The 20630-nt window shown below is 37.8% G+C and overlaps 3 protein-coding genes across 3 annotated transcripts in view; 2 read left to right on the forward strand and 1 right to left on the reverse strand.

Moving 5' to 3' along the window:
• Positions 1–784: 784 nt before the first annotated feature.
• LOC110100744 (pentatricopeptide repeat-containing protein At2g15980) lies at positions 785–2709 on the reverse strand. Its single transcript, XM_020828392.2, has one exon. It carries the CDS (start codon positions 2384–2386, stop codon positions 965–967), a length of 1422 nt encoding a protein of 473 aa, XP_020684051.1. The 5' UTR covers positions 2387–2709; the 3' UTR covers positions 785–964.
• A 9962-nt stretch (positions 2710–12671) lies between these two features.
• Positions 12672–13966, forward strand: LOC110100745. Its single transcript, XM_020828393.2, has one exon. The coding sequence runs from the start codon at positions 13026–13028 to the stop codon at positions 13773–13775; it is 750 nt and encodes a 249-aa protein (XP_020684052.2). The 5' UTR covers positions 12672–13025; the 3' UTR covers positions 13776–13966.
• Positions 13967–19617: 5651 nt separating this feature from the next.
• Positions 19618–20630, forward strand: part of LOC110113817 (cyclin-dependent kinase C-2-like) — a 4174-nt gene continuing 3161 nt past the window's right edge. Inside the window, exons 1-2 of the mRNA XM_028694841.1 lie at positions 19618–19621; positions 19720–19947. Coding sequence (XP_028550674.1) covers positions 19618–19621; positions 19720–19947 — 232 coding nt within the window. The remainder of the gene's footprint in view (positions 19622–19719; positions 19948–20630) is intronic.

Here is a 20630-nt window from a genome sequence, read left to right on the forward strand (position 1 = left end):
TATTTCTTTGTGGAGTGGGATGCCATTTTGTTTGGTGTAGCTTTCGCATCAGCACTGATATGTTAAAAACCTGGTAATCATTCAATAGTATTTCTTTGTGGAGTGGGATGCCATTTTGTTTGGTGTTGTAAAAAACGGGCTTGTATGCATTTTTTTTGGTTGGCTTTGTTTTGAAGTTTATACATAAAATATATTTATTTTACTTTACAGAGAGATTAATTCACCAAATCACACAACCCTGACCTTATTTCTATTTCTTGCGGATGATTTTATTTGAAAGCTAACCATGTGCCAAAATTTTTTTTAGTATCAATAATTTTTTTGAGGGCTGCTTTCTTACCTTCGCCTTATTTGGATATAGCTCCGCCTACTCCTATATTCCCTCTAGCTTGGGAGAAATTATTATGTGCGGAGGCCGGATGCAGCTCTACGTCTGGAGGCAAATCAGGTGCAGCCATGACAACGGTAACGAACAATACCGAGTGAAAGTGTGACATGACACATTCTGATTGGCCTCCAAACGACGTTCGGCGTCTGCGCAAAATAATTAATCCTAGCTTATGATGCAGAGAAAGAAAAAAAAAAGAAGATATTTTTATTACAAAAAAATTCAGTCACTTGCATTTCAATGTATATTAATAAATAAGAATATATTTTAGTATATTTAATTTATATTTAAAAAAAACTCATAAAATTTTAAATTATGTATTTTAATTATTTTATATTTTGAAAACGATATATTTTAAAAACATTCAAACAGCATCTAATTATTGATCATCAGATCTTGATCAAAGGTTGTTCATGAAAAATCGTTGAATGAATGTCAGATCATAAAATTAATGACTTATAATTAATGATGTTTTATTTTTGGCAAGAATGTATGATAAATCACTATGGCTCAAATCTATGATCTCCAAGCCGAGGATCATTTCGATCATTTATGAGATCATTTCACTCATAGTAATCAATTGCCATCTTCCCCAAGTTGCATTTGAACCATTTCCTTCCTCAACTTATCCGCCATCTCAAACTCTCCCGCCTTCTCATACCCACAGATAAACGCTTCATAAACCCTCGCATCAGGCTCCAATCCTCTCCCCGCCATCTCCGCCTGCAACTTCGACGCCTCCTCCATCCTCCCAGCTCCACACAAACCCATTATCACCACCTCATAACTCCGCCTCCTACTCCCCAACACCACCACCTCCCTCCCCATCTCACCCCTCAACACTCCTAACCCTTCCTCAACCATCCCCTTCTCACACATTTCAACAAGCATCTCATCCACAGTCTCGGCCTCCGGTCCAAATCCATTCCTCCTCATATCCTCATAAACCAGCATCGCTGCTTCGACATTGCCAGCTCGACAATGCCCTTTGATCAGAAGTTCCAACGTCGTCCCCGTCGTCTTCAATCCGTCCATCACCATCTCACGGTAAAGCTCCTCTCCCTTCTCTACTTTCCCGGCATCGCAGTAACATTTTATCAGAGTATTGTACGCGGTAGTGTCAGGTTTGATCCCTTTCTCTGCCATTTCTTCCCATAGCCTCCGCGCTTCCGTAACGTCGGAGCACCCGGCCATTTGAATACTGTAGGTGAACGCGTTCGGATCGCACCCGAATCGGTCCATCTCCGCTAGAATCTCCCCGTTTGATTCTGCTCTCCCGTCGCGGTAAAGCGCGAGGAGAAGTGTGTTGAATGTTTGTGGATTAGGGTGAAATGATTCAACAAAGTCGCGGTAGAGATTAAGGGCGGCCGCTGATCCGCGAAGGTTCGCGGTGGCGCGGAGGAGGGAGTTGGCGGTGGAGGTGAGAGGGCGGATGCCGCGGGATCGGAGGGAGCGGAGGACGGAGAGGGCGGGGTCGATATTGTGGGAGTGGAGGTAGGCTTGGATGAGGAGGTCGAAGACAAAGGGGGCTGAGTCGCAGGATCGGTAGGTGAGGGCTAGGGTTTGGAGGAGGGAGGAAGGGGGGGTGTTGGGGTGAGAACGGATGGCGGCCCGGAGGAGAGATAGGGCGGCGGATCGGAGCCGGGAGCGAGCAAGGATGTGGATGATGGTGAAATAAGAGGTGAGATTGTGATTGCAGAGGGAGTGGTCACGGGACCAGAGGAAGAAGCGGAGGGCGAGGCGGGGATTATTGCGGAGGTGGAGGATGATGGCCGAGGATTCGGAGGGGGCGATGCCGGAGGAAGGGAGAATGGATTTGAGGAAGTTCCAGCGGGACCGACAGCGTTGGGAGCGGAGGATGGAGACAGCGGTGCTCACGATACTATCGTTGGTGTCGCCGGAGACGCTGGGGATTTCCGGCGATGATGAGAAGGAGTGGGAAAGGGAGAGGGGAGGGAGGGGGTGCAGGAGGCGAGTTTGGGATCGGATTGCTGCCATTTGAGAGTAGGAATCTAGGCGGGAGGATGGAGTCGATTGACTAAAAATGAGAGTTTTCTTTTGTGAACTCCGGGGGATCCGAAGGAAATTTGACTAGGAATTTCTTAATCAAATTGTTAAGGGGTGGTTTGGTATCTAAATTTTCCCCGATTTAGGCCGGATTTCCGGTAAATCCTGCGAAATGTTTTTTGAGCCATCCGTACATCCCAGTCCTCCATAAATTCCAGATTTAAGAATTTAATTTACGGTGTAAATCCCTAGGTTCGGCGGATTTAAGAATTTAGGGACTGAGATTTACGAGCTTGCGACAGAGCTAGCTCCCGTCGTGAAGGAAGGTGGAGGAGAAGGTTACCTACGCAGCGAGCGAGCGAGCTCCCGTCGTGACTTACGATCCTAGGCCTTCGAAGGAGGTGAAGTAGCAAGCGAGCTCTGGTCATGCAAAGCACAGCACACGAAGCCTAAACAACCATGAAGAAATGACGACTAGGAAAAGCGTCAGCAACGAAGCGCGGCAAGATGAAAAGCAACCCTAGACAACCTCCTAAATTAAAAATGAATCAAAGTTAACATTATTAATAGAATTTTAATAGTGATAATTAATTAGATTAATTAAATAATTAGTAATATAATTAATCAATCTAATTTTGCTTAAGTAACTGATTATTACTATAATTGGTCATTAAATTAGTTTATTTATATAATTAAAAATAAAAATAGTTAATTATATACTTAATAGTGTAAATAGTTATTAAATGATTAATTAGTAGTTGAATATTTAAGTGATCAATGAGAAAATTAATAATATAATTAATAATTAAAAGTAAATAAATAATACTTAAATAATTATTATGACTATTAGTTAAATAACTTCTAATTTAAAAAATAATTAACAAATTAATTAGGGTTAAAAATAATTAGATAATTAGTAATATAATAATTAATTTGATAATTTGTAATAATTAAATTAGCTCCTAAATATATTATTTATCATTATAACTTATTAAAGATAATTAAAATTAAAGTTAGTAAGTAATTTATAATGCGTTTCAATTTCAACGTTGTATTCAGATTTAACCTGTTTGTCTCTATTTATGCCAATTTAAGATAAAATTGATCTGTTATTATTATTATTTTATCAAGACATAATTAGTCTTGTTTATGCTAAACATAGATAAATAATATGAGTTATATTTGAATGCATGAGTTGATTAGTTATTTTAAATGATTTAAAATTAATTTTATAGATACAAGATTTTTGCATGCACTTAAATATCTCCTCTGGAAATATATAGATTTTGTTCTCAACCTAATTTTATTTATGATCACAGTTGCAACGTTTTATAGAGTAAGTTGTAAAGTTGTAATGAAGAATATAACTTAGCTATTTGGCTGTAACAATCAGCTTTCCACAAAAGAAATTTCTGAAGAACGATGAGAAAGCAGTAAGAAAATATTATACAAATGAAATTGTGGTTGTTTGTCTGAAAGTAAAACAGCGAGGCAGTTGTCCCAAATAAACTTTTAATCTGAGATGAATTAAATCAATTTTGATTTGATATGAACTTGGCTCACTGACTAATTTGTTGGCTTTGATCTAAACATAGATCCATATTTTTTTTATCATACAATTCAAAGCTCAACTCTTTTACCTACATTTGAATGTTTTAAAGTGGCCTTAAAATTTTAAAACATATATGTACATAATTTAAAGATGTATTATTATATTGAATATTGGTTGTCACTTAAAAGCACTTTACTTTGAATTAGGCTTCATTTTTTTATTATTTTTTAAAGCAACTTTTTAGTATAAAATTTCTTAGTTCAAAAAAATTTTGTATAGAAAGTTATTTTAAAAATTAATAAAAAAATTATCCCAAATGAAATGTTAAACTCTATTATTTGATCAAGATTAGTACCTGTATAATTATGAAGCGCCTAGAGACAAAGGGGATAGACTTAATATTAGTTATTATAGCATTTACATTGTTGAATTATACTAAATTCATAAAGACATTTGCATCAAATTCATATCATCAAGAACAAATCTCAAAATCACTAATATGTATGATGAGGACATCGATCAGAGATTCAAGCATGTGTATCGCCGAAGACAGCGCAGATCGACGGTCACGATTCAGAGTTTATATTTCTAGTTATTTATGTATTTTCTTTTATGCATTTTTCTTTTATTTCTTGGAGTTTCTTATTGTACCCTTAGTATGAGCTGAGTCATGATTGTAGCCCCGAGGGCAATATAGTCTTTGTAATTTTCTTTTGTGTTGGGACCTATATATAGGTCATTTCTAGTTGTATTGAGGTTAATGAATATTTGAATGAAAAATTTGTGTGTTTCTACTTCTTCTTCTTGCATGAGAGCTTGAGAAGGGAGAGAGCTCAAGGGGAGCAAATCGCAAGGCCCACCAGTCGTTGGAAGAGTCCGCGGCTCGTGGTTAGGTTTTCTATCTTCTCCTTCGTATTCACCTCCATCTTCCTTCTCCTCCAACACAAGAAAATCCCTTCCCAACCCTTCATTGCCGCCGTCCCTTGGGAACCCGCCGCCGGCCACCACCACAACCCCGGCCGGCCACCTTGCCGGCAACTTCCCCTCACCCACCCAACCCCTTCCCTACACAGTTTTCAAATTTGAAATTTGAAAATTTCAAATTTTGAATTCTTTCCTTATTTGGAACTCCAATTTAGGAACGTTTTCATGATGGGATTCAATTTCAATTTAATTTAGATTGGAGTTATGAAACCTATTGCCACATCATCATCCTAAATTGGAATCCTTTCTCCCTTGAATTCCCCTCTCTCCCTCTATGCATGCCGCCGGCCCCCATGGAGAAATTTCCCCATTAATTGCTTGTTTAATGCCTTGACCGTTTTGAAATCATAATTTGATTTCAAAGTTTTCCCTCCTAAATTACTTAAACTGAAATTAAATTTCAGTTTTAAGTTTTCAAACCTCTCCTCCCCTCTAAGCATGCCGCCGCCCACCACTTGATGAGCCCCTTTAATTGCTCATTAAATCCCCCTTAATTACATTGGAAATTTGAAGTTCTTTTCAAATTATTCCCTCCAAATTTACTAAGATCTGAGATTAATTTCAGATTTGAGTAAACTTCATGCCACCTCATCTAACCTAGCTTCTCTCCCTCATTTGCACCCGCCCCTCTCTCCCACCTTGGCCGAAATCCCTCTCTCCTTGGAGATCCCGCCGGCTCCTCCCTCCTCCTCATCCTTCTTCCAAGGCAAGGACTCTCCCTCACCGTCATTTAATCCTCTTCTCATTGAAAGATCCCCAACGCCAATTATGCATGGCGGATCCCGAGTTTGAGTGGGGATTAGTACTCAACGCCGAAGGAAGCATTAATATCCTACGATCTCCGTGCTTTGACGTAGGATTTGAAGACGGCGCCACAGTTGAAGAATATTTGGAGCGAGTCGTCCCGATCCTTGTGAGCATCATCGACCGACGATTTTCAAGCTACGATTGGAGCATCGACAGTCAAGCATTCACGCCATCCCCGTCACCGTCAACCTCTCCGTGGTTCAAGGCCATTGGTGTTGCCACCATCGTGGTGGCATCGTTGAGTTTGCTAAAGGCCTTCTCCCGCTAAGCCCGACTTGAGTGTGAGTGAGCAAGGTAACTCGTTATGAACTTTCTAGACATTAGCCATGGGATTCTATTATTTTCCGCATTTTCTTTATTGCGATACTTTTGAGATCCGTCATTAATTGTGTCTAAACAACTAGTTTGTAATTGCTTATCATAACATTTCAATAACGGAAATTTCGTGAATCTTAACCTACGATACTCTAATCTTATATTGGTAAACTTTGTGATTCGTAATGAATTTCATGTGTAATTCTTGAACGTATCACATCATCTTGGTATCAGAGCATGGCTAGCATGCTTTACCTTTGCTAGATTGCATCCTAGGAATCCAATTTAAGTTATCCTTAGAAGTTTGCATGCATACCATTATCTAGATAGCTTTATTTCCTGTTTTTCTACTGCTGTCCAGAAATATCTGCATCATTTATTTCTCATCATACCTTAGTATATTCATGTGTTTAAGTGCCGCCACCTTCAATTTGACATCCTTAATAGTCTAGGCCACTTAAACATTTGCTGCCCACTAATTTTCTGCACTTAGTATAGCCTTTAGAGTGAGTTCTAGGTAGTGTCAAGTTGCTGTCCACTGTTTCCTGCAGCTGTTAGACATCCGTTAGTGAACCTAGAGTCGCTGTTTAGGTGCTGTCTAGACCCGGGAACCTTGCCGAAACACTTAGTTATCTTCCCCCTCTTCTGTGCTTGCTGCCCTGGACTTTCCAGCTGCTGTAGCTACAATTTCAGCAAGCATTTCAGTGGGATTAGCTGCTGCCCTTGACTTAGGAAGCCTTCCTAGTGACCCTTGTACTAAAACTCCGTTTTAGAAAGCAATAAAAAAGCCGTCCCAAACGAAGCCTTAGTGTTCTTTATAAAAGGTTTTTCTTCTCTTTGATTATAGCTTGCAAGGCTAGTCGAATTGGCAGAATTAGGATTTTAGCTGCGGGGATTCAGCCCAAAACAAGTCCCATGCTCGCCATCTACGCCAGTGATTTTCAGGCCACATAATTTCCAAATTACCTTACCATAGGTTTTAATGAGCAACGAAAGAAAAGCTGAAAAATAAAAGTGAAGAGGGAATTTGATGAAAATAGAATGAATGATTTTCTCTATTTTATCTTTCTCATTTTTCTAAGGTACAAATTAAAGTGAGAATTATGGAATAGTAATTATTGCGGTGTTAGAGGGTGAGTTTGTGTCTTAGTGTTGCATAAAGTTCCATGCTCACAAAAGTACATAAGAATCATAAGGGTTTGTATGTGAAAAATTAAGAAAGAAAATTTCTCAAGGCCTTATCCAACCAAAATATTAAATTATATAAGTTGATTATTATACAAATCTAGCCTTTCTCTCTTAGCTAGAGAAGGTGAGGTTATAGTTTTTGGATTTTTATTTTAATCTCTTGTGAGAGTAGTGAACCATATTATTAGAGAAATTGGAAGGACCGACAATCATTTGCATCGAATTGATGATTCGTGCAACGACAAACATTGGCATGGGTTGAAGGTTGACGACAATTGTAGGACGACGGTGAACATGATTAATGGTTGTTTGTGTTGATTGACGAGCAACAACAACAATCTAGTGGTGGTGGGCGTATATGTTGAATAGAGGGCATAACTTTGTAATTCTTCAAATTCAAGGACTCTATCCATCAAAAGTGACCTCTTAGTGTGAAATGAGATAAATTTTTAATTCAAAAGTTAGTTATTTTCATCAAATTCCTAAACACCAGAATAATCCTCGTTTCATATTTGATATTTTGTGAGCATTTGAGTGTCTTAATGACATTGAAATTGAGCATTTTTAGGTTGATTAGATTACTCTCATCTAGATGTATGCTTTTATAATAAATGGATTGAAGTCAAATTTCAGATGATCACGAATTAATTCCCAAATTTTTAATTTGAAATCCTAGAGTGCTTCAGGATTTGAGAATGAGCTAAATTTAATATTGATTTTGAGTCTAATATAATTGTAGAATCTTTAAATCCTCAGTTTTGTTAAAATAAATTTATATTTGAATAAAGTAATATTTCTCCAAATAATAGTGATAAAGAAAAGAAAAAGTAAATAATGAACCTATATAATTAAGGAGAAGTTAGAGGATTAGGATAGAAAAATTCTTTATATCCTGATTTTATTTCATCTGATTTGATTATTTTCTTAGTGAATATGGTGACATTATCAGTCTTTATATTGATGGTTGTTAATTTTTAGTACTTATATGATTAGAATAAATGAAAAAAATGTATTTAGCTTTGAAGTTTAAAATGAAAGATCTTTGCATTCTTTCTCTGTAATTTAATTAGTAGCAGTTGTAGAGGTGATAAGAGGTACATTATACTAGTTTGAAATCAGTTTTGAAATAACAAATAGTTAGACTTTTTAGTTTTAGGAAGAATTTTTGGAGTTATTTTAGCTTCGCCACTTTGCCTATATATGTAAACCCCACTTTGTGCACTCCAAATGGACAATGAAAATAGTATTCTATATCTTAAATTGCAATATAAATTTGATGAAATTTTGGAAGATCAAATTTTCGTTAAGTTCTTGTTAATCTTAAAAGAGTTTACTTGGTGTCCTCTCTCTTCTAATTTCTATAGGAGAATTTCATAAATAATTTTATTTTATACAATTTAATCTTATTGTATAAATACTAGTTAGTGATGGTATTAGAGAACCAACATACTGTTAGAAAACTTTGGCTTCAAGTTTCTCTGATATTGAAGAGTTTGGTTGCATAGCCTATATGAAGGATATATGCATATTTTGATTGGGGTGCTCTTGTCTGAACATGAAGTGGATACTCTTACTCTTGAATGGAGATTTATGAAAGCTAATATTAAAAGTATAAATACTAGTAACATAACTATTATAGTAAAAGTTAACCTTAAAAATTCTATGGGTAAGAATAAATTGCTGAATTTTGCTTAAAATTGCTAGTTTTCTTATTCTTTCTTTATGAAGTGATTAGTATAATTATATAATTAAATGGATAAAATAAGTTCTTAATATAGTCATATAAATGCACTCAACAATTGGGGTGATACAATTCTACTTACATAAATATAATTTTAAATTGTGGAACCTAAATTTTGCCCTACGAAGAAAACATGTTAAAATTATTTTTTTTTCGCTCTAGCTTTGCTCTTCTCCCGACATTTCTGGGGCTCGGCTAGGCGCCCTAACCCCCTCCTCCTTCACGCCTGGAGCCGCATCCTGGCCATCCGCCGTCCGCCTGCCCACATGGAAGTTTTCCTCTCCCAATTTTCGTCTTGTCTCTATTCGGTTTTGTGTTGTGCCATTTTCTCTGCTTGTGGTTACGGCCGGTCATCTTGTTAATCCTGGTTTCTTAAAAGGGATGCCTTCCTCTTGTTCCTTCAAAGATGCTTTAGCTAATGACTCTCATTCTCTAAGTTTCCCTGAGCTGAAAATCACTTCACATTGCGGCATGCCGGAGCTCTAGATTTCAGAAAGTGAAATCTTAGCTCTTGTTGCACCCTTTGAGTTCACCCTTGTTGGTAAATTTCCGGCACGACGTCTGTCCCTTCAGGCCACGTAAATTCTTTTTCAATCTGAAACTTATTGGTGAAGTTTTTGTGACTATTCTCAATATGAGGCATGTTTTGATTAAGCTAGTTAATGCTTTGGATTACTGTAGGGTGTTTGCTCATTGATCTTATTTTGTGAACAATTGCTATATGAAGCTTTTTAAGTGGTCTCTCATGTTTGATGTTGAGGTGGAATCTCCCATAATCCCCATTTGGGTGTCTTTCCCCCATCTTCGACCTCACCTTTTTCACCCTGTATCCTTAATGGATTAGGTTCCCTCTTTACTTGGCCTCTTAAAACCAACCATGCTACTACTTGTGGTTCTAGGATGTCAATTGCTCGAGTTCTAGTTGAGATGGATGTGATAAACACTATCCGGATTGGGTGTGGGTTGGTCCTGAAAATTTGGGTTATGTTTAGGCTGTTATCATGGAAGAATTTCCTTCTTATTGCTCGCACTGTAAATCTCTTGGCCATTCGAAGTTGGAATGTTATTCCTTGAACATTATTCCTCCTTCTAAATCTCTTGCAATAAGAGTGTTTTGCCAACCACTGTGGAGCTTTTTAATAAGGTGGATTTGGATCTTCTAAAGGAGGCTGCTGATGTCGGTGAAGGTCATTTAGGAAGCTATGCTGATGGTGGTAGTTTGGGTTTGCCTGTTTCTGTGGTAATTTTTGGTGGTGTCTCCCGAGATTGTATTGATTTCTAAGATTGCACACTCTCCTGAGCTAATGGTTGCCCATGATGGTTTGATTAAGATGCCATCGAGGTAATGGATCTTGTGCAAGAGGCTGATGATTCTCTAGCTGTTATTAGTAAGGATTCCTTGGATGTTATTCCTACTGTTTCTCCTGTCTTGGATGTGGTTAACATAGAGTTATATTGTGTTGACTACGTGGTATTAGATGATTCTTTAAGTGGAATGCTTGATGTTCTTGATGAACCTGATATGCCCTCTTCTTTGGTTGATGGTACGATTGAGATCCCTGTTGTTATCATTTCCAATGATAATTTAAAAGTTCAATTAAAATTGTCAATGCATGATGCTTGTATGTAATAATCCGATTAGCTTGAAGACAACTTGAGCTTGCTTAGTGAGGGCGAGGGGTTGGATTTACTGGGAGACGAGGTGAAGTTTGATGAACTATTTAATTTGAATGTGAACTGTTTGGTTAAGAAGGCTTTCTCCCAGGGCAGTGGCAAACGTAGGGGACGGAAACCTAAAAGTGTTTGTCTCTTCTTGTTGGGGAACGTCTTTTGTTTCCTTGGTCGTTTTGTATCTCTCTTGGCATTGCTTGGAATTTGGATTGTTGAGGATGTGCTCGGACTGGGTTGGCTTACTGTTTGCTTTGTATATTTTTTGGGCAATGATGTGGCTAGGTTTAGCTCACCATTTGGACTTTCGAGGCATTTTGGCAATCATTGGTGGTGCTGCAAATTTATCTCAGTTGATGCTTCATGGATTTTGGTGTCTTTCGCCTAGACGGCCCTTGCCTGCAATTTGGGTTGTTGCAATTTCTTTGCCAATTGTTGAGCCCGGTGGCTTCTTTATCATCTCTTTTGTTTTGCTATGTGCCTGTCTTTTTATTAGCTACTGATTGTATCCTCCTTTTTATGTATTGGAATAAAATTAATTAAAAAAAATGTTACGTAGACTTTATTAATGTTCAATCCTATCAAGATAAGGTCAATACATATGTTGGAAGGTGATAGAAACCCTTGCTTCTAGGGTTTAAAGGAGGAACCCTCAAAAGGTATCCAATATTTTTGTTTATTTCATCAAAAGATATTTTGAGAATCTCTTGCATTCCTTTTATTGCCCTACATTTTTTTCCTTAAAAAAAAGGAGGGGGCTTCGTCTTATATTTATAATTTTTTATAATAAATAATGAAATATGCGACGACATCAATAATACATACTTATTAATTGGGCGAAATTGTATAAGATCCTTTTATATCTTTATGTGTTAATTTTTTTTAAAAATCTCTTTGTATTTACACAAGTTTCAACTATTCCCCAATATTTGGTATAAGTGATATTAGTTATGAGTGAGAGTGATGAACAGAGGGTTGGCATTGAAAACCATCGCCTACTTACTAGCCAAGTAATCCCTCTTCCACTTGGCAACATATTCCAAGTTCTACTAATCAAATTGCTTTTGCTTTCTAGGAAGAATATGAGAATAAAGCCTTTATGTTGGTTATTGATGTGCAAAGAACCCCAACGCTATTCTATTCTTATTCCCTTAATTGCAATTATTAACCAAAAAATTCCTCTCATTCATTAATGGCAGCAGTTAGAACCTAGAATAGTCTGATCTGTAGCGCATAAATTAAATGCTATTCTATTCAGTTGCTGTTGTTCCCCACTGATAATGACTCTTTCAATCTTCATAATCTTGCATTTTGCAGAAATTAAGTATCTGCCTGTCTTGTGATATTATGTCAGGTTGCTTAATAAACTGTATAGGGACTGCTTCATTCAGGATTAGATTAATAAAGTGCTGATTAGTTCAATTTTGTTATTTTTGTACTATATATGACCTGTTATTTTTATAATTTTTTTTGTTTAAACTATGTAAGGGATGTTTCCAATCAGTTGCTGCTACTGTAAATCTCCATAAATTCTTTCTAGCTCAATGATAATGTTGGAGTAGAGCTTGATTCAAATCTTCAAGCTTTCCTCATTTTAACAATGGAGATTTACGCTTCGTTTGGGCGGCTTTCTTAATGCTTTATAAATCAACTTTTTAGTATAAAAATTTCTGGTTCAAAAATTTTTTGAACTAAAAAGCAACTTTAGAAAGCAGGAAAAATGCCACCCCAAATGAAGCCTTAACGTATGTTTACAATAAATTAATGACTTTAGTCACAAATTAGAATTAATTTTAGGAACATATTCTTCTCTATCCCATCTAATCTCTTGATGAAGGGAGACAAATAAATTTCAATTAGTGGAATTCCTTCGGTTGGAGAAATTATTCTGTGCGGACACCGAACGTCATCCGGAGACCAATCAGAATGAGCCGCATCGGTACCGCTGCTCGGTACCGCTCAATTTTGCTGAGATGGCTCATTCTGATTAGCCTCCGGATGTAGAGCTGCGTTCGACGTCCGCACAAAATAATCTCCTCCTGATGGGTTTATGTGAGCATATGCTTTCTTTTCTAGCATGACAACCTGAGCAAGCAAATGAAGGTGCAAATAACCCTTTAAGGCTTTTAAGAGAATATGACTAAATCAAAGGCAGTAATCATTTCAGACAGATAATTTAGAATCTAAAGTCGATAAGCATAAGATTATATCCAAAACATTATTCAGAACCAGAATTTCTCATTGAAATGGGCTGAATAATTAAGAGACATAGCTCGATCACCCGTTATATATATACATTCAGAATCAAAATTTCTCCTCCCAAAATCAGTTCAACCATTCCATCCTGACCTTAGCTCTCTCCCTCTTCCATTCCCATGAAGTATGACGAGCTCAACCACTTCAGCCACCCACAACATAAGCTGCGTTTTGAGTACTCAGAGCTTCCCTTCAAATGCGACGGTTGTCGCGAAGTCGGCATTGGCTCTCGCTTCAAGTGCTCTCTCTGTGACTTCGATCTCCACACTCACTGCGCCGCCGCCACCGTCGGCGCCATCGCCCTCCGTCACCCTTTCTACCCCAAATGCCGCTTCTATTTCTTCCCTTCCCCTCCAGGCGACTCCCCTCGCTACTGCAACGCATGCGGCCGCAACATCGCCGGCTTCGTCTACCACTGTCGCACATGCGGATTTGACCTCCACCCCTGTTGCGCCGCCCTCCCGCACGTGCTCAATGCCGATGGCGGCCTCCGCCTCCACCTTCAACGCCGGGCTTCAGCGAATTGTCATAGGTGTGGGCGGAAGGGGAGGAGCTGGAGTTATAGGAGCGAGTGCAAAAAGTATAATTTGCACGTGGCTTGCGTGACGGAGATGTTAGTGGAGAGCTGGCATGAGCTCTATTATGGCGGCGGCGGCGGCGGCGGTGGAGGAGGGAAAAAGGTTATGGTGTCGGGGAATAGGATTCCAGCTATTAGAGGGGCGGGGATGAGTCATCACCGGAGCGGGAAGGGAAAGGTGAAGAGGTGCTGTGAGTTGGCTGCGATGGCGGTGCAATTCGTTATCTCCGCCGTGCTCGGGGATCCGACGACTGTGATTGCGGGGGTTGTTTCCTCCTTTCTCTTTCGATGATGAGTGAAGGTGAATTTTAAATTGAATGAATTATCTGTATTCGTTCTGCTCTGTAATTTTTTTTTTTGGATCTGTTTTGAGGCTTAGATGAGTAATATAAAGCTATAAAAAAATCATATATGTAATAAAATTATATATATGCAGAAGGTGTGTTTAGTCATCAAAGCAAATGAAGCCCTCTCTTTTTTTTATATATAACTGCGAGATTCTTTGCTGAACATCTGAATGCTTAATTTTACAAATATTAGAATGCGTGGTCCTAAAGAAAGTGATGGGTGGAGAGGACGGAAGAATCGGATGCCCAAAGGGGAAAAGTTTAAAGTAAACTTGATTATAAACTTAATTAAGCGATTAAGTATGTTACTATTTAAATTTAATAATAGGTATAGTCTCCCGTTCATCGGGCGACTTGATTCAAAAACGGCTCCTTTCGACCTATCAAATGCGCGTAACTTTGTAGCGGCCGGGTCAGATGAATTTTTTTCTTGAAAAGTCTGATTCGGAAACCTAATTATCGTTTCGTTTGTCCATGTGAGAGTAGTGAGAAGTGAAAGGTAGGGTTTTAAATGTCTTTTTTGTTAATCTTTACATTTTAGCCGTTATTAGTTGATATAAATGTAAGTTAAGGCTTTGATTTTGCCTTTTTTTTTTTGGAAAATCTTGTGATCTCCTAATTGAACAAAATTGATATGGAAGAGAAATTCAAGTAGTATATTGTTTCCTAGAATGTGAGTTCATGAGTGTTGGTGAAGATGTTGAATTTGGTTGTTCAAGATGTGTTGGTGAGTATGTGAAATTCCTAAATTTGTGTATATTTTTTTTTTCTAATTTGGTTACTGAATTATTAATATGAGTTGATATTTTTTTTCTTACTTTGTTTATGTAGTATTGTTTGGTATTGCTAAGATGTGTTGTTGAAGATGTTAAATACGTAATTTTGTGTAAGATTTTTTTTACCTATTTTGGCTATTAAAATTGTAAAATGAGTTATTTAATTTTGTTATGAATTTAATTATGTAGTATTATTTGATATTGTAACAAATTTTTCATCTTAAATTTGTGGTTATGACATATTGGATCAAGGACCATGCATAATTGTCGGGGAGTAGTTTTGATAAAAAATTTTCATCTTAAATTTGTGGTTATGACATATTGGATCATAGAGTTATGATGCATGGTCCTTCGTATGGTCAGTTACCAATGCCAAATGCAAATATTAGGTAAGTTGTGAATTAAACACAATATTTATTTGTTGAGTCATACAACTTATTTTATTATTCTTTAACTAATGATATGTTTGTACGATGCTAATTGTTGCAAAAACAAAGTGAACTTAACTTAGTCGGTTCTTCAATGCATTCCCAACCTACTTCTTTTTTGGGAGTAAGTTCACTGCTTCTATTCTTGTAATCAATGTAGGGTATGAGACATTGAGTAGTATTTCAAGCGAGGAGGGGCCTGAAGATTTCGATGATTTGGTGAAGAATATGAATGTTAGAAATGTTGTTCATCATAACGACATTAATGAGGTTATTCGTGATTACTCTGGACTAGTGATTTGGAGGAATGTATGGTAGCAAATAACAAGCATGCTGAAATTTATAGGACTACATGTCAGTGGAATGCGGAGATTGAATCTGACAGTAATATTATATTTAGCTTGGAAAATGAAGAGTTTTTAATTCAAAATTTATTGGTAGAAGGGGGACGTGCTGTGAGAAGGGAAGAACTACACTGATCTACCGTAGAGAACATACATAATAGAACAAATATAAGACAACTAGGAGCAGATCGCATCATTATAATTAAGATTAAAATAAACTAAAAATTACAAGCACGAACAAACTACGAAAAATTAGCTGTAGGACTCAAACCTCAAATATTACAGAAAATTTACCCGACTCAACCTGTTCCAATGAACCTTCTTCACTGTCTCCAAATGCATCCCTTATATAGAAGAGGTTTATGATACAAGACATTTACACTCAAATAAAATAATATTAATGCTTCTGACGAAAACTACTCTGAAATTAAAATTCAAAATCAAAACCAAATAACTCGCACTAATCTACATCCAAACAAACGGTAAAGAACTTCATGACAAAAAAAATTTACTGATCAAATAGGCAAAGTTCAGATGATGGGACATTATAACTTTCCAGCACATGCATTTTTCCTGTAACAAATCATGATACAGCTTCCTATGCTGATAATATTGAAAAGTATGCACTAATTTTGATGCATAAACCAGCTAATATTGACTTATCAGTTGTTAACTTCAAAATTTTCACCATAATACTCTTTAGCATCTATTATTTTAATTTGGTTTATACCAAAATAAAACTAAGTTCATGTGGTGACTTACCAACATGCGACTTAAACTTAATCGATTTTATTGTAAGTCGCCCATTGAGTCATCAGTAATCGACTTACACTAAAATTTCGGTGAATGGGCGACTTACACTAAAATTTAATTTTTTTTCAATAAAATACGCTAACGGCCAGTTGAGTCAGCACTCTTAATTCACCTGCTAGTCATCCGTTCAACGGGCGACTATGCCTATTTTTAAAATTTATTTTAATGATACTTAATCACATAATTAACTTTATAATCATGCTTGCTTTTAAAATTTTTCTCATACCCAAATGGGGATGTCATAGGTGATAGAACTGAGCTATAGTGCAGAGAAAACAGTGTCTGCTGCTTCATTTTATTGACCTAATCCATAACATAGGTCACTTGTAATAATGATTATTATTATTTCTTGCGATTTTGAAACTTTCTTTGCCTCACAGGAGGAAATTCATTATTATAAGAGGTTCTCATCAGTAAGGCTCGCATGGATTCAACCTAGGGGTGTCAATTTTTGTCACGACCCGAAACACGATTCTAACCTGACCCGAAAAAATTTGGATTAGGGTCAACTCGGACCTGAAACGGGTCATGTTTGGGTTTAACAAATCAACCAGTTTTAAAAATTAGGTCGGGTTCGGGTTGACCCAGCAACCCGAAATTGACACGAAAACTCCTAGTTGACCCGGAAATCCGAGATTGACCCGATTTTGACTCAATTTTAACCCGAAAATCGAAGATTGACCCAATTTTTGACTCGAAAACTAGCAATTTTAGGTCAACTTCGGGTCATTCGTGTCGGGTCGGGTTTGGGTCCGAAAATCTGACTCATTAAAACGGGTCGGGTTCGGGTTGACCCGAATAGTGCCGTGCAGTTCCGAGTACCCGACCCGTTGACCCGAATTGATACCCCTAATTCAACCTACCCAAATAATTTATCTTCTCATATTATTGAAGGGTCCTCCCAACTCATTAATATCTCTCATTATTAAAAGACTTATTTGCCTAAGAATTTGGGTGGCTTGGGTTTACCTTCCATTCAATCTTTGAATCCTGCTTATAAATGCTCCCTTATTCACAAACTTTATATTAATATTGATAGTTTACTTGTTGTTTTGTGTAAAGCCAAATGTTGGTCTCCTTGAAAAACTTTAAATAGTAATCATACTAAATACTAAGCTCTTATTAAGAAAATCACTATTAAAACTAAGAATTATTACACTTTTCACATTTCTACTATTAGTCGCCTCTCTATGCTATCATAGGAAAAGAATAATGGTTGTTATCAGCATTTGATCATAGGAAAAGAATAATGGTTGTTATCAGCATTTGATCATAGTCGTTGATGGACAAACAAATGAATATATCAATGTTAGCTAACTAAAAAGTTGACATATTGGAGTTCTCGCCGCCGGTGGGCCTAGGTTGCCGAGATCTGACGTGGGAAAGGTGGAGGAGCATGAGGAGAGCTCTCACGCTAAGTTTCTCGGGACGAGAGGGGTTAGGGCAAGAGCAATCCGAAAGATATCCTCAATTGGACTTAATTTTGGGTATTTAAGAGCCAAGGTTTGAGATCAACGGCCGAGATCGATCCACCATCCATTACCAGGCTATATCAAGTGATTTGGGCGGGATTTGGAGTTTCAAAACGTTTGGAGGAGTTAAGGGCATTAATTAGGCTCTTAATTGGGCTCTAAATAGGCTATTTAAGCCTATTTAAGATTTGGTTTGACCAAGTCAACGATTGACTTGGTCAAACCAGTCAAGGGAGTCAAGGGGGTGGGGCTCGAGCTCAAGAAACTATGAAAAATAAATAAAAAAAGATTTTAGGCTTAAAGGGTCCCATTTGGTCAATTCTGGTTGACCTGGTCAACCGGGTTGACCCCGGGTCCAAGCTCGGGCTCGACAGACTCAACTCGACCCACTGAACCCAGTGGGGAGGGCCAAAGGGTCTGGCTTGATCAATTTGACCAAGTCAACTCTTTAGACCCGGGTTTGGGCAAAATCGAGGTCAACAACACTATCTATCATAAAATTGTTTATGCCATTTCGGCTAAGACGACATACTGGAAGCATATTGATAAATTGAGAATTAAGTATCCTATGTGCTTCTCTCTGCATCACCGTTTTTTGGGATGATTTATATGGAATTGGGCAATGATGATGGAATCGACAATTGGTCCCTCTGCCCCTGGATGGCCTGAGCTTCTCTTCTGTCCCAGTTTTAGCAATTGAGATGGCACTTGCTGCAACCTGCTCAAAGCTTCTGAAGAGTGTCTTGGCAACCAGAGATTTTTGCTGCTTCATGTGGGCTTTGAACAGCTTCTGTTTTTATTATGATTGTCTACTATTGTCGATTCCAATTAACCTGAGCCCTCTTTTGGTTTTATACCGATTTTGTGGGTGTTCTACCTTGAAGATCTTTCGGTTGCATCTTTTCCTTTGGTTTTAGGCTGGTTTTTTTATGTATGATCTTCTTAGTCTTTTTGTAATCTTTTGTAATCTCCTTTTATTTAATATACGGGCTTAGCCCCAAGTTTTCCAAAAAAAAAAAAAAAAAAGATTGTATTGAATACTTTATAGTGCACTTGTTAGAGGTTGTTTGATTGTAATGTAAGACATGATTTGCTTGGCAGTCTTTTTAAATGGAGTGTTGAGAGAGATTGTCTTTGGATTATTTAATCCATCTATACAAGTTCATGTGGGATTCTTAGTTTTAATAAAACATTTTAATGCTTTTTTCAAAAAAAAAAAAAAAAAAAGAAGATTGTATTGAATACTTTATAGTGCACTTGTTAGAGGTTGTTTGATTGTAATGTATGACATGATTTGCTTGGCAGTCTTTTTAAATGGAGTGTTGAGCGAGATTGTCTTTGGATTATTTAATCCATCTATACAAGTTCATGTGGGATTCTTAGAGAAACAATGGATGTACTCATCAATAAAGAAATCCATCAAAGAATTAGGACAACAATTTTTTTCTTTTTGAAGTGTAAATATTGTATTCCCAAAATGTTGGGCAGATAACAAAAGCTACCAATTTCGATACATCAAAGGGCGTGTTGACTCTATGAAACGATGCGACTCATATGAAAAATTAATGATTTTATGACGACAAATATTATAATTTATCATTTAATATTTCATTAGTTATTTGTTTGCGAGAAATCCAGTTCTAACAATCATAAATTTGGAGTTCTAATATTCACAAAGCTAATTTGGAGGTCTTTTCTCTTGGAGAAAGGCTTAAATGTTCAAATTCATGAAGACTTAAAGGTATATATGGGAGTGTTTTAATAAAGTAATTTAACCTATAAATTTTTTTAAAAAACACTTTAAAATAATATTAAAAATCTCTGTTTAAAATTGCGCAATAAGAGGCGCGCCTCTGCGCAATTCTGTCCAAAAGCGCCTCGAGGCGCACACAATTTGTACACTGATTGAGGCGTACGCCTCACCCTGTGTGAGGCGCGCCTCAATTGCGCAATTATGGGTGAGGCGTACGCCTCATCTAAATGGTCTTACCTACTTAAAATCAACCATTAAAAAAGCGGACGAGGCATCCGCATTGAGTCGTGTATTCGCGTATAGGATTAGGGCTTCCTATTAGAATTGAAAGGAGAACTAGAGGCGAAGCCGTGAGGGAAATAGACGAAGCTGTGAGGGAAGGAGACGAAGCTGTGAGTGTAGGAGACGAAGTCGGAAGGAGACGAGGCAGGGAAAGAAACGAAGCTGAAGTTGTGAGTGCAGGAAACGTTCAGGCATCGGTTAGGTCGGAAGAGCATGTACGCGGTGTTGTGGCCTTGACTTTGACGTGCAGTAATGAAAGCTTAAATAACTCCTGATTCGGCTTTCTTTCATTCGTCCGCTCAGTACAAGCTTGGTACCGCTCAATACATGCTCGGTACCGCTCAATACATGCTCGGTATCGCTAAGTACATACTCGGTACCAAACTAGTACCGCTCGGTACTGAGCGGTACAAGCTCGGTACTGAGCGGTACATGCTCGGTACTGAGCGGTACATGCTCGGTACTGAGCGATACATGCTCGGAAACCCCCGCAGGGGCGCTGCCCCTTGACCCTGTGACCTGACCGGGCAGGTCGAACCCCGCCAGGGGGTAGCGCCCCCTTGGACCCCCGGCAGACTGGTATATTTTTGTATTCATATTTTTTTTTTAATTATTGGTAGTACAAATAATTGTTAAAAAATATGTCATATTGTTAGTACAAGGAATTAGGGATCATGGTTAGAGGCAAGGAAAAGGCGTCTGCGTCATTGCGGAGGGACTTCTTGGAAATATAGTGTACAAGTTGATATATGCGGCGGAGAGAAGAGCTATGTTTATTTGAAATGCAATTTTTGCGAAAAAGTGGTGAAGGGAGGTGTTACCCGCATGAAGGAACATTTATCATGCTCGCATAAAAACGTAGCACCGTGTGCAAATGTGCCGGAAAAGGTGAAGGAGAAAATTATTGCTTATATGAAGAAAAGTGCCATGAC

Source organism: Dendrobium catenatum, unplaced genomic scaffold, assembly GCF_001605985.2.
Source record: "Dendrobium catenatum unplaced genomic scaffold, ASM160598v2 fragScaff_scaffold_579, whole genome shotgun sequence".
In the NCBI taxonomy this organism is placed as follows: Eukaryota; Viridiplantae; Streptophyta; class Magnoliopsida; order Asparagales; family Orchidaceae; genus Dendrobium; species Dendrobium catenatum.